At 40.8% G+C, this 12,679-nt stretch overlaps 1 protein-coding gene across 2 annotated transcripts in view; it reads right to left on the bottom strand.

Moving 5' to 3' along the window:
* Positions 1 to 12,617, bottom strand: part of Arhgap25 (Rho GTPase activating protein 25) — an 80,842-nt gene extending 68,225 nt beyond the window's left edge. Inside the window, exons 1-2 of one of the 2 annotated variants that reach the window (XM_033764467.1) lie at positions 12,543 to 12,617; positions 12,233 to 12,440 (exon numbers count right to left, since the gene is read on the bottom strand). In XM_033764467.1, the coding sequence (XP_033620358.1) occupies positions 12,233 to 12,293 (61 nt within the window). In that variant the 5' untranslated portion in view covers positions 12,294 to 12,440; positions 12,543 to 12,617. Of the gene's footprint in view, positions 1 to 12,232 lie in introns of both variants that reach the window. The other variant, XR_777428.3, reaches the window with a different exon arrangement.
* Between the last annotated feature and the right edge of the window lie 62 nt (positions 12,618 to 12,679).

The raw sequence follows: 12,679 nt of genomic DNA, 5'->3' as shown, positions 1-12,679 counted from the left end.
AGGAGGAGAACTGCTAGAGCAAGACCAGAAGAAGACCTTCTAAAAGGCAGGCATCCGGACAGGGGTACCTGTTGTTTTTATCTTAGTGTGGGACTAGAGGTAAAGAAGTGGGCAGATGAAGCCTTCAGTGGCAAGAAAATGCAGTAATTCTCATTCAGAAGCACACACTTTTCTCCATGATATATAAAATGACTGCAACAGCAGGAGGAGGAAGTGTTAAGATCTTGAGGAGCAAAAATACTGAGTGTAAGAGCTTTGCAGAAAAGGAAAAGCAAATTTTCTAGGTGCTGTTTTTTGAGTGATTGTATTGCTTTCAAACTTCATATTGAAATTTAATCCCCAATGCCACAGTAGTAAGAAGCATGGCCTCTGAGAGGTGACTGTGTCATTTGGGCTCTCTGCCTTGTGAGCCTCCTGAGTCCTCTGCCCTGATGAGTGGGCTTAGAGCCTTTTAAAGGGGGCTGAGGGAGTGAGTTCTCTTCTGTTCTTCCACCATGTGCTGAGTTCACAGCATTCATCCTCTTTTACCTTTCCATCCCTTCTACATTGACAGTGCCATCTACAAGGAATAGACTTTCATTAGACACAAACCTAACACCTTAACCTTGGACTTCCCAGCCTCCAGGACCATGAGAAATAAATTTATGCTTTTATAAATCACCCAGCCTCAGATATTTTGTTATAGCAGCATGAAGACCATATGTGTACTAGTTTGTCTGACTCTGTTGAATGTCCACCTAAAATGACAGATCATTAATTTAAAGCCAACCTAGCAGCTCAATGGACTGCTTTTCTCCAGTAACATTCAACTGCCAAGATACAGCAGTGAGGAGGTAGATCATTAGGTTTAAACAAGGGTGGGGATTTTCCAGGTGCTCATGATGAGGAGAGAGGGCTTAAGGGAGTTTGTTTGGCAGTGGATTTAATGCTAGAGTTAGGAATCTATGGTAAGAGGATGTAATGGGAAATCAGTCCACAGTGGGAAAGTGGTACAATCACTGGTACGGTGGCTCATTGAGGTGACATCGGAGAATTGCCAGAATGGGTGAGTTGTGTGTATATGATGTGGTGGTCACAGAGTGGGAAGCTTGAAAGTGAGATATCACAAATTATACAATTATAGAGGATGACACGATTTACTTGTGACTATAACTGTGCTCTACTGAGCAGAGTGGAAGAAGTATTATGAACAAGTCTATTAGGTAGGCAGAGCTACTCCATTTTGCATATGAGAAAAACAAAGCACAGACATTAAAATAGCTTGCTCAAAGTCAAAGGGGTGATAAGACAGTGCTGAAAAATCAAAGCCAAGTTGAACTGCCTTCAAGGGCTTTGTTCCTACAGACCCCCTCATGGGCGCTCCTTATATTCAGGACTGGGTAATTTAAATCAAGAATTGTTCTCTCTCTCTCAAGAAATACTTATCTAGAAACTTAACTTTTCATCTGTGAAGAGAACTATGAAGTTTCAACTGCTTTCATTATAACGCTGGACATTTTGAGCCATAGAAGGATAAGGTACAGGGATAATTTCATAGTGACCAGAGAATTGGCTAAATGTAGGGCTTTCTGGGGGAGAAATAACATAAACAGAGCAAACTGACTGGTAGAAATGCAACGACAGTAGTACATTGTCTGTGGGCGCTCTCTACTGGCTGTAAACAAGAACAACAATCTGGAACTGGAAACGTCATTTGTGTTGTTGGTTTTGCTCTTTGGAAGGAGCATCTGGACTTGATTTAACACCTAAAAATGTAGCTCACTGTAGAGACTCAGGAGCTACTGCTCAAGTGGGCAAGGAAAGATGTGGTTACAGAACAAACCCGTCCACTGTCACTATCACAGACACTGTCAGAATCTTAATCTTTTTTTCCTTACTGATTCTGGGCCTGGCACAATATCCAATACATAATAGGTGTCCAATAAATATGTTTCAGTCAGAATAGAAGCAAAACGAGTAAAGTGGTGCAACTTCACAGAAAGAGGGACGAATCCTCCGTGGGCATTTCAATGAGGCTTTCCGGGGGAGACGGATGACTCCAGTGGTGATGGGAAAAGAGACAGAGTTGCGAAAGAAAAAAAGCACAAAAGTATCATGACAGACTTAGGAATCAGATATAGGTTCCATGAAGGAAAGAATTTTTATGTGATTCTGGAAAAAAGAACCCTGAAATATATGGACAGATGTGGCTCCCACTGTGTGAACAGAAAAAAAAAAAAGTTTCTTAAGAACAGATGGAAGAAGATAGCCTGACAATTTCAAACAGGTTGAAAAAGGAAAATGGAAGGACTTATGAACATGGGTACTAACAGAAAGAACAATAAATCCTGGTTTAAAGATGTTTCCCCCTAAAAGTTTTTGCACAAAATGGTGCAGCCTCATGGGAAATTCAATTCAGGAAACATACATTTCATTTCTCAAAATCATGGCATTTGTTTTCTGTAAGTAACATGTTTTCTTTGGTATAGCTAGCTGATTTGCAGGTGACTTTTCTGGTTTTTGCAGTGAGAATCCCATGTCCTTGAACTCCCCGTGTCCCAGACAAATTGAGACATTTGGCTCCCCTACCTGGAAGACAGAATTTAGAATGCTTCGAGGGAGAAGATCAGCATCCAAGATGTAAAGAAAGCATATGGATCTCAGGTCAAAACAGAGGACTTGGGCTGAGCGTGGACTGAGGTAGCAGTTATGCATCTACTATCAACCTAAGTCTGAGTCGTGTGCACCACGGGGAACTTCATCCGATAACGAAGTGGATTTCTGGGTTCTAAATGATCAGTTGGTATGGAATAAAACCTAGAGATAGTCACACTGAAAGAACACACTCATAAGAACCCTTGGGTAGCAACAGCAAAATTGTGGGCAAAGAAGATGAGAGTCTCATTTCAAAGATTCTGCTGTTCCGTCACAGCTATATGTAACAACAGAGCTCTGAAAATGTATAGTGTAGGTCAGGTACAGGATTGTTAAAGAAAATGGGAAAAACTATTCTGCTGCTGTAATACACATGTAAGTGAGCACGGCTAAATATGGAGCCCCAATGAGGCCCATACGAACAACTTTCAACCTCCCTGCAGTGGCCAAAAGTGCCCACAACAGTAGGAGAAGGTAAGCAGCTCTGCAGAAGTGGCCTATAAGTCAAGGAGAATGGTCTTCTGCTTTCCTACCTGAGGTAAGTTTGAGAAACTGCTCCTGTTCTAGAACGGAGACAGAAAAGATAGTTTCTATAGCAGGCATTCTGCAGAAAATCGCCACAGGTTTCCCTCGTTCTTTCTGGGAAGTCTCACCTCAGACATTTATTTTACTGGTTTAGGAAAAAAATGGCAAAAACAAGCGAAACAAAACAAAAAGAAAAAAACAAAGATAGCTATGCAAACACAATTGTAAAAGTAACTTGAACTGAGGAAAAACTGAACAGATAGCAACTGGAGCTGTAAAAAGTAAGAAAGAAAATCTGACCAGTCAACTCTAAACCGGCATATTTGATGTGGGCCAGGGACTGCGGTTGGGCAGGAAAGTGGATCAACAGATGTTGTAATGACCGTGTGTCTAAAGAAAGGAAAGAAGAACTCAGTTTGACACACAAACCCTTAGCACTGCTGGCATCTGACTTTCATCAATGACCTGATTGGAAGGGGTTGATATCAGACCTACGCTTTAGTAATGCCCGTGGCGGTGATGACAATACTGTTTGTGAAGCGCTCACCACAGGCCAGCTGTTAGCTAAAGGTTTTATGTACATCAGCTCCTTTGATCCTCACAGTAACTGCGCAGATCAGCACTATGATTCTGCATAGCTTAGGGTCACAGGGCCTGGAGGCCAAGGTCACGTAACTATCAATTAGTGATACTGAGATTCCACTTTAGTCGATCTGACTCCAAAATGAGCTTTCTAACCATTCCACTATCATTTATTTATTTCTCTTTAGTTTGCTTAGGCTTTGTCAGAAAATTATTTTGCAAATATTTTAAAGTGATTTTAAAATACTCAAAAGTATCCTATGCCAAACTCAGGTACCTTCTAGTGTCATGCTTCCTCTTTCACTTCGAATCTCCAAACCAACGAGGAAGCACACAAATGGTTCAGCTGCCAGAGGCCAAGATGCCAGCCTCATCTAGACCTGAGATACGGCTGTGACTGTGCACACTTAGGGATAGATGATGGGTGTGGAGAGGCGGGGAGAGAAGGCAGCTTCTGTCACCAGAGTCAGCCACCGCTTTGTCGGAAGAGACCTCACAGCCTATGGAGAATATGTGCTCTGATGAAGTGGAGAAACACTGTCTTTAGAAAAGTGCAGATGTGAATGGGGAAGTAACCTCAACATGAGAGGCACAGCTGGGAGAACGATCCTTTAAAGGTACCGGTCACATACAGGGAACAATAAATGCTTTCTGAACAATGGCTTGAATGTACCAAAGATACCATAGTTTACTGTAATTCCAGAAGAAGAAAACACGATCCCTCATAGAACTGTTTTAATTTATGAACTAAAGGAAATGACAACTAGATATTGATGGCCTTTGAACCTTTCTTAGGAAAAGTGTAACACTGAGTTGCTACTAAGAAGTATGATATATATCTACAGGATGTCTGGGGAGTTGTATATTGATATATTGCATTTATTTTTCCTTTTAAAAGAAAATGATCATATAAATTTTTATCAATGACAAAGAATATAAGGGTACTAATCAAATGGCTTGAAGTTGGTATGATGAAGCTTCCAATTTAACTCTTATCAGGAAGAGGAAGTACAACAATCCTTCCATGAAGCAAAGTTATTTCTGAGCACTGAATTCTCAAATAACTTTCTCACATGCAGTTATGCATGTAAATTGCTAACATGGCTTGTTCCCCTTCTAACACATAGAAACAAATTTCGTGAAATCGTTACTTACAGTAAAGATAAAAACCTGAGGAAGACACATTAAAACATAGTTTAGTGAGCCCTGTTCTAAGAGGGCACTAAGATGATGTAATCCAAGCATGGCCACCAGTCTGGTCTGAGGTTGGCTATAAAACCATCTATAAAGAAGAGAAACGGGTGTTGGAATAGCACCTCGTATGTCATGTATGTGACATATTTTCTTCCTTTCAGCATACGTGTCATTAATCTTCTTCACAGATGTTAATACACTTGCCCCACTGCTGATGAGCAGTAGGAGCCAAGTTGATGCATGCTTTTCTCTGTTATATGCCCCATGGCTTCCCCCACTCCTATCAAGAATAGTCAAAGGAAGATTCACCTCTTAGATAATCTTCTGTTAATACCACTTTTTTCAAGAAATTCCACACTATTCTTTCCCGTGAGGGCCTAGATTGTTGGTGTTATATATTTTGCTAAGAAAAAAATCCTTTTGATTATAAAAATGATGTTAGTTAGTAAGGTTGACTCAGGTCATGCAAATTCAGAAGTAGCCAAGGTACTCACTCCAAAAGAAGAACATAAGTCTTCAGAACTATAAACTTCTCTGTTTAAATGTGTGGAGAAAGGGTCATTGTACTTGTTATTGACTAGCAGACTTAGGATGCCCAGGGGCCATGACGTCTACACTGGGACCAAAGCATGGGTGGGAACTGGGTGGTGGTAATGGAGCCTGGAGTGGGCAGAGGGCTCCAGGCAGATGCAAAAGATCAGGGAACCAAAAACGGTGAGATCTGGCTGACACGTGCAATGTGAGTGTGCGGTGCTTGTGAAAAGGGTGGCAAGAGACAAGTGTGCAAGTGACCAGAGCCAGATCAAAGGGACTTTTCAGTTTAATTCCTTCCCATTGTGGAGCTATACAAAATATAAAGGTTTTTGCTTGCCTCCCGAGACGTGAACTAGGCACAGAAAAATCAGTGTGGAAACCATGGCAAATCTGAGCCTCACTGAAGAACATACACATTGACACCCTAAAGAAGGGGTAGAACCACCATGGAGCGAGTAGGGGTAGACCTGGACCTTTTACTCACTGGTGCCCCCAACAGTCCAGGCTCCTGTACCTGTTCTTATCATAAGATTTCTCTTATTGTCTTGTAATTGCTTCCCTGTCTGTGGCTCCACTTACCTGTGACCTTTGTAGACACGGAGAGCAGGACTATCTTAATATTTAGTTGCCAAAAGTATGGGTACCATTTGCATTGTAAAGTAATTTTAGTATTTGTAATGCTTTCAAAGACAAAAATGGTGATGGTGACACTTTCAAAACAATAGAGCCTAATAAGACAAGTAAGTTTTTTTTCCTCTCTCTCTTTGTAACTTTCGTATCTCACTTCCTTTTGGGGATTCTACAAAATTCCCATGCTGTCTTCTGAAATCCCTCCAAATGGCCTGAGCCATGCTGTGGCTTTCATCAAGTCCTTCCCTGGCTCTCCCTGGGTCCCGTTTAGTCTCCATTGCTGGGGCCACAGCTGAAACTTCACTTCAGTTCTTCACACTTTTCCATATCTTGATCTCAACTTACTTCACTAGCCAGCCACAGTGCTCTCTCATTTGAGGTTCTTTTCATTCGAACTGTCCTGTGTGTGAACTGCCCAGCATCATCATCATCATCATCATCACCAACTTATTCTCCTCAGTTGGTCCTAGGATTTTCCCAACACCCCTACAGTGAGCCTTCCTGACTCATTATGGAATCTCCATAGTGCTTTCCCACTGGACAGTCTGTGAAGGTACTTTATAAACTATGAAATATGAGGCAGACAGATGTGACACCACCACTCCTGTAAACTACTTATGGCTATGCATTAGATCCATTGCCAGGCACCAATAGCCACTGGTTATCTCCATCATTCCCAGTGCACGTGGTTCCCAATCTGACACAACATGTCAAAGTGCAGATTCTGTGTCAGCTTCATTTAGTGATTTGTGGATGTATGGGTAGAAAACAGATTGTGTCTTCCTTTCATCAGAGTTTGGTCCTCACTCTGCTGCTGCTGAGATGACATCAACTCCCATGCTTCAAGGGCCCAGGAGTTCTGTCAGCCTAGGCAGCAGTAGGCATGTCCCTTGTGGAAAGAATTTAAATTACACCTAAAGATAAATCAGTGATAACATGGGGGCAGACACTTTTAACTGAACAAGGAATAATGATGTAACCTATGCAAGGAAACAGGCACGGACCTGAGAAAGAATACCCCATTTGTATCAGTGTTCATTGTCTAAGGAAGGAATGTTCTTATCCTTGCTTCTGCCTGGATGTATGGGGACCTTTATCCATCAGGGGCTGGGAGCTCCTCGGGGAGTAAAATAGTATTGACCATACCAGAGAGATTACACTGAGTCCAGAATCCAGGTTGCCTTGCATCAGCACTTGCTAAGTTTTGCAATGAATCACAAAGAAGCTTTCACCAAAACTGAACTCCCAAGCATGAATAAATCAATTTACCATGTGCTACACAGTTTCAGGATTCCTAACTAGAGAACCACTACTTCAGTATTCAAGTAAGGCATAAAATATGCTTAAGCTCCACAAGGTCCCTATGGAGCCATGGAGCTCGTACAAGACAGCTCTGTATCTTGAGTTTGGAGGTCCACCAAGTTTACAGAAGATCAAATGTGAGTCCTGGCTTATTAGGATCTCTTCAGCTTGATCAGGGCTTTGGAGGTGATTGCTGGATTGCCAAAGACCATATGTTGTGTGTAAGACCTTGGGTCAATATGCCTGGCCACGCTCTTAGGAATACATTGTAACTTTGGGTAGTTTTAGTAACAATTAATACCTGTTAGTCCTAGAATACCAAGAAAATACCTTAAAATGGTAATACATATACACATAACACATCTCACCCATGAAGCCTTCCCTCATAGTTAAGTACTATTAAGTCGTATTAATCCTTGTAGGTATTTGAGGATTTATGTATGTTTCTTTGTACATTTAATATATAATAATATAATAAACTCTCATGCACCTAATACTGAGAATAAATATCTTCAAGGCCAAATTCATTTTCCTTCTAGAGGTAACAACAAACATGCATTTTATATCAGTAAATCCTTTGTTCTTTACAGTTTTGTCATTAGTATATGCACTGTATAACCGTAATATAAATTAATCCAGTCCCATTCTTCTGTGACTTCCTTTTTGCCCAACCTTAAATTTTTGCTATTCAATTTCATTTACATGTGTAAATACAATCAATTGTACTTTTCTCTTGTGCATCATTCCATCTTATAAAGGTGCTACACCTTATTTTTTTGTTTCACTACTAATAAGTATTTGGCTTGCGTCTTGATTTCTGTTATTACAAACAATATTGCTATGAATATTCTTCATGTTTATTTTGGTCCATATGCAGAGCTTCTCTAGGGAATAGTCTTGGGGGGAGGAACCGCTGCTTTGTAGGACTTGTCATAGTCAAGGTCACTGAACTGCATCAAGTGATTTTCCAAAACAGTCGTATTCCAGGTGTGTGAGAGAGCCCACTGCCCTACATCCCAGATAATGCTTGGTATTGTCAGACTTTCTCATTGGAGCCAACTTGGTATGAAAAAGAATACCATTGTGATTTTAATTTGCATTCCTTGATTATTAAGATGAAATATATTTTCATATGTTCAGTAACCAAGTATTATATCTAACCTGTGAAATATTTATTTCATTGGTGCTTATTTTTAATATTTCATAAGTCATCTTTATATATTTGCTTCTATATCTGTGTCAATTAAGCTATCTAAAACATTCAAATCTGATTTCTTTTAATGAGAATAATAATCTATGTTCTGTAAAGCCTTGTAAAGCCTTATAAAAATTGGCCTAGTTATGAAAGTTTTAAGTAACAAATGTTTTTATTGTCTTTACTCTGATTTCTAAAGATCCAAAATAGACCTTGTGTCAAATAAATAACAATTTGGTTAATATCAAATGGAAAATCAAGGGGGGGAATTTATGAGCTTTATTCACATTACTATTTATAGACTATGATAAGTAAATTTTATTTCTCAATAGTTTTTTACAGCATTAAATTGGGGGGGGGGAAGTAGTTGAAAACAACCACTCCTCTGTAGTCACTTCTATTACGTTTCTCAGAATCATTACCCACTAGGCCTTATTTGCCCTCACTTTGGCTCAAGGGAATCTGAGAAAAAAATAAGATGTGCCAGCAACGGAATACAATATGGATGATCTTGAAATCAACCTAGTAATCTTCCAACTAAACATTTGCAAACCACAAAGCAATGGAGGTTTTTCCTGGATGTTTTTCCTCAATGGAGCACACACATGCAAGACACTGGATGTACCAGATACTGGGAAGAAAGGTTGCTGTGTCCCAGAATCTGGTTCCCAGAAGTGACAATTAAATTACAAATATAAGTATGGCAAAGAATAACAGTGCACAAATGCAGTGGAAAGCTGTAAGGGTCCTAATTGCAGTACTAAAATTGAAGATGATACAGGATCAAAGAAAGAAACACACGCTCCTGGCCTCACCTCAAGACTGTTGGCTCTGCATTTTCCTTTTTTTTTTGCCCACCACCATTCACCACCAGGAGCAATAGGTTAGGTGCAAGATGGTCTTTGTCAAGTTCCCCCAGTACTCCAGAAGGTCTGTTATACAGAAGGATCCTTTCAGCTCTCTGAGATGGAAGTACAGTGCAGAGTCCCTTCCCCCTGTGGCAGAGACTTTCACTTTCATCCAGCCAAGGGGTCCAGCACTCTGGCTTTAGGGAAAATGGACCCATAAGCTCACCAAGAAAAAGCAGAGCCACATCCTGGGCCACACAGTGAATCAGTGTCTGGCTATTTCCTCAGCAAGTGCCCATTTTGGTGTTCTTTTTAACTACTAGTATATATTTAAATACTTTTTTTTTTTTTGGTACCAGGGATCAAACTTGGTACCTTGCAGTTGCGAGGCAGGAGGCAGAACCACTGAGCTAAATCCCTGGCCCCTACTAGTATATACTGAGGTCATGTATTAATAAGACCCTCCTGAAATTTGAGCTAGAGAGTGAGTCTAAGATGATATTTGGGTTCAAATCCAAAACAACCCTATAATTTCATCTGTTTGGTGATCATTTATTCAAGAGTTTCTCCGTTGGGGAAGATATTAACCCCATAAGTGGTAATGTCAGAAGACATTTTTTGTTGTTATGATGGGTAACAGTAGGGAGATGCTAACATCATCCAGTAGTGTAGAGGCCAAGGATGATGCTAAACATTCTACAGTGCACAGGACAGCCCCCTACAACAAAGAATTGACCAGCAAAGAATTAGTGTGAAGGTTGAGAAACCTTGCTGCACTCTTCACTGGCCAGGCTAGGAAAAGCATAGATCTTTCTTGATGTGACTCCCAGCTCCACGGTCCTCCAGGTGGAGGTGGCTTCTTTGACGTCCTGTTAAACCAGTCCCTGTGGTTGCACCTGGGCACATAATTAGAGGGATCTAAGGTCCTGCCTGTGTCTGTGTTGGGAACTCTCTTCCCACAGAGGACGCAGCTCAGGATCTAGATTCTCATTCACATGGTACGCATGAAACACATCTGACCCCATCTAGTCCCCCAGGGAACAAACTGATAGCTGACATGGATAATGACCAGCTTCTATAAATTCCATTATGCCATCATTTTTTTTCATTAAGCAACACTAATACCATCTTCTGTTAGTCAAACTTTATTCAGTCCACACATAAGGATTGTGTTCCCAGCCAGCCAAGTAAACAGGGCCCACCCTAGTTGGATGATAATCCGCTGAGGCTGGAGCACTGAGACAACACTTGCAGCAGCTTTTCTTCGGGTGGGAGCCTGTGACAGTGCAGGCCTCCCTCCAGGCACTCTAATTTCACAAGTCAGGGTGGCACCACCGGTTTATATTGTTGTAAGCACTGGAGGAGACTCTGAGACAGATATCCATGGTACCAAACTTCAAGAAACACTAGCAGAAATCATGAAGCCTACCCACTCTGATCCCAACCTTCAAAATCTAATGTAATTTTTGATATCCATGAAAAAAATCATTGAACTATTAGTTTTCTCAAGTTTCCCATTTTAAAACTGAAGAAGGGTAAAGCCCTGATACCTGCTCAAGCACAGACGGTGAGAGAGCACAACGACCTTATGTAAATAGGAGCAGAACATTTGCGAAGGAACACAGCGATAAAAGTTTACCTTAAAAATGAATTTTTATGACACAGAATGATCATTAGCCAAGTACATTTGTATCAGTGATTAGGATAAAAAGTGCTTGCTTGTAAGAACATTACCTGTGGTCTGAAGTGACCTCAGCACACGATGGTTCCAGCTTGATTAGAGAATGTCAGTCCTCGTAGGACACCAAGATAAGCGGCTTCTCTGATTGCTCTCAGTTTTCTTTGAAATCTTTTCTCAACCTACATCAACACTCCCCATTTGTGACTTTTCAACAAACCCCTTACTTTAGTAGCATACCAACCATAATTGGAAATCTAAGCCTAAAACTCACTCCAAATAAAACTGTTCCAAACTGTTACAAACATCTTAACACTTATCTATGGCTAAAATATATATATGTGTGTATGTATGTTTTGGTCCATTGCTCTACCTTAAATTACTGTGGTCACTGTAATAACACCAGAAATCTACATCAAAATCACGGTAACACAAAAAATAAATTAAAATGAACAAATTGCCATCATAATTAGAGGGAAAGGATATGACTTAAAGGCCAGAATATCTCAAAATTACCCTTTAAGGTAACTAACTGAAAATAGATCTCTTTTTTAACTCTTCTGAGTTCCCTCCTGCTCTCTTCCTTTAAAGTTGTTTTTATACCTCCATTATCTCACATTTCTGTCTTGTTCCCTTTATCTACTTTTTGCTTCTAGCCCCACCTTGGTCCCCTGGGATCAGAAAACTGGACACCATTGAGTTTACTCACAGATTTAGCACTTGAAAACATTCCAGTCTTTGGGCTCCTATTGAAACCCATTCAAACTACAGATGAGTTTCTAAACCACAGGGAAATGACTAGAGTCTACAAAGCAGCGAAAAACTCAATTTTGTGTGCGATAAGCATTGAACACCAGCCAAAGTATCACATATCTGGTGTACCGAGACCCCTTTCCACTGCAATCTCTTAATGAAAAAGATCCCCTCGCACCATTTTAGAATCAATGTTATCAAGTTTGAATGCATATTTTCTCCCAAGCTCAGATTTGCTGTAAGACCCATTTTTAAACATTTATGCTCCCCACAGACCAACATGCAAATGGTGGGTGCTCAAGTATAAGTTAAGAACCAGAACCGCAGAGGCCATGAAAAGACAGACCCAGACTGTACCTATTTTCGCAGCCTCTGCTTTCAGGTTGAAATCCCAGTTCCTGGGCAGCTTTAGAGACATTTTGCTTCTGACTTTGGTGAGTAGCTGGAGAAGCGGCCTGTCTGTCACAAACTGTTCCTTTCTTGCGCTCTTGATCTCCCCCTTTGGTTTTTGCCTGTTTCTCCTGTCCTTGCTTCAAACGCAGTCTTAGGTTTGAGGTGTGTCTTCCTTTCAGATGAAAAGTCCACCATCAGTCACTTGGGGATGGCACCCAAGATCTCCTTGCCCCACACCCACAGTCCCCCAGGAGGTGGCACCCACTTCTCTTACTTTCAGTTTTACCAGAAATATCCCAGTTGACACTGCGTCATGGGAAGCAGAGCTCCTGTTCAAAAGAATCTCAGGCCTCATGAGGCAAAGTTGTGATAAACAACTGCTGCCTCTCGACTTTTTTTTTTTTTTTTTTT

The sequence above is a fragment of the Fukomys damarensis genome, unplaced genomic scaffold, assembly GCF_012274545.1.
Source record: "Fukomys damarensis isolate Sample0158 unplaced genomic scaffold, DMR_v1.0_HiC HiC_scaffold_2, whole genome shotgun sequence".
Classification (NCBI taxonomy): Eukaryota; Metazoa; Chordata; class Mammalia; order Rodentia; family Bathyergidae; genus Fukomys; species Fukomys damarensis.
Note: the sequence above shows the minus strand (reverse complement) of the source record. Positions and strands in the feature narration are given on the sequence as shown.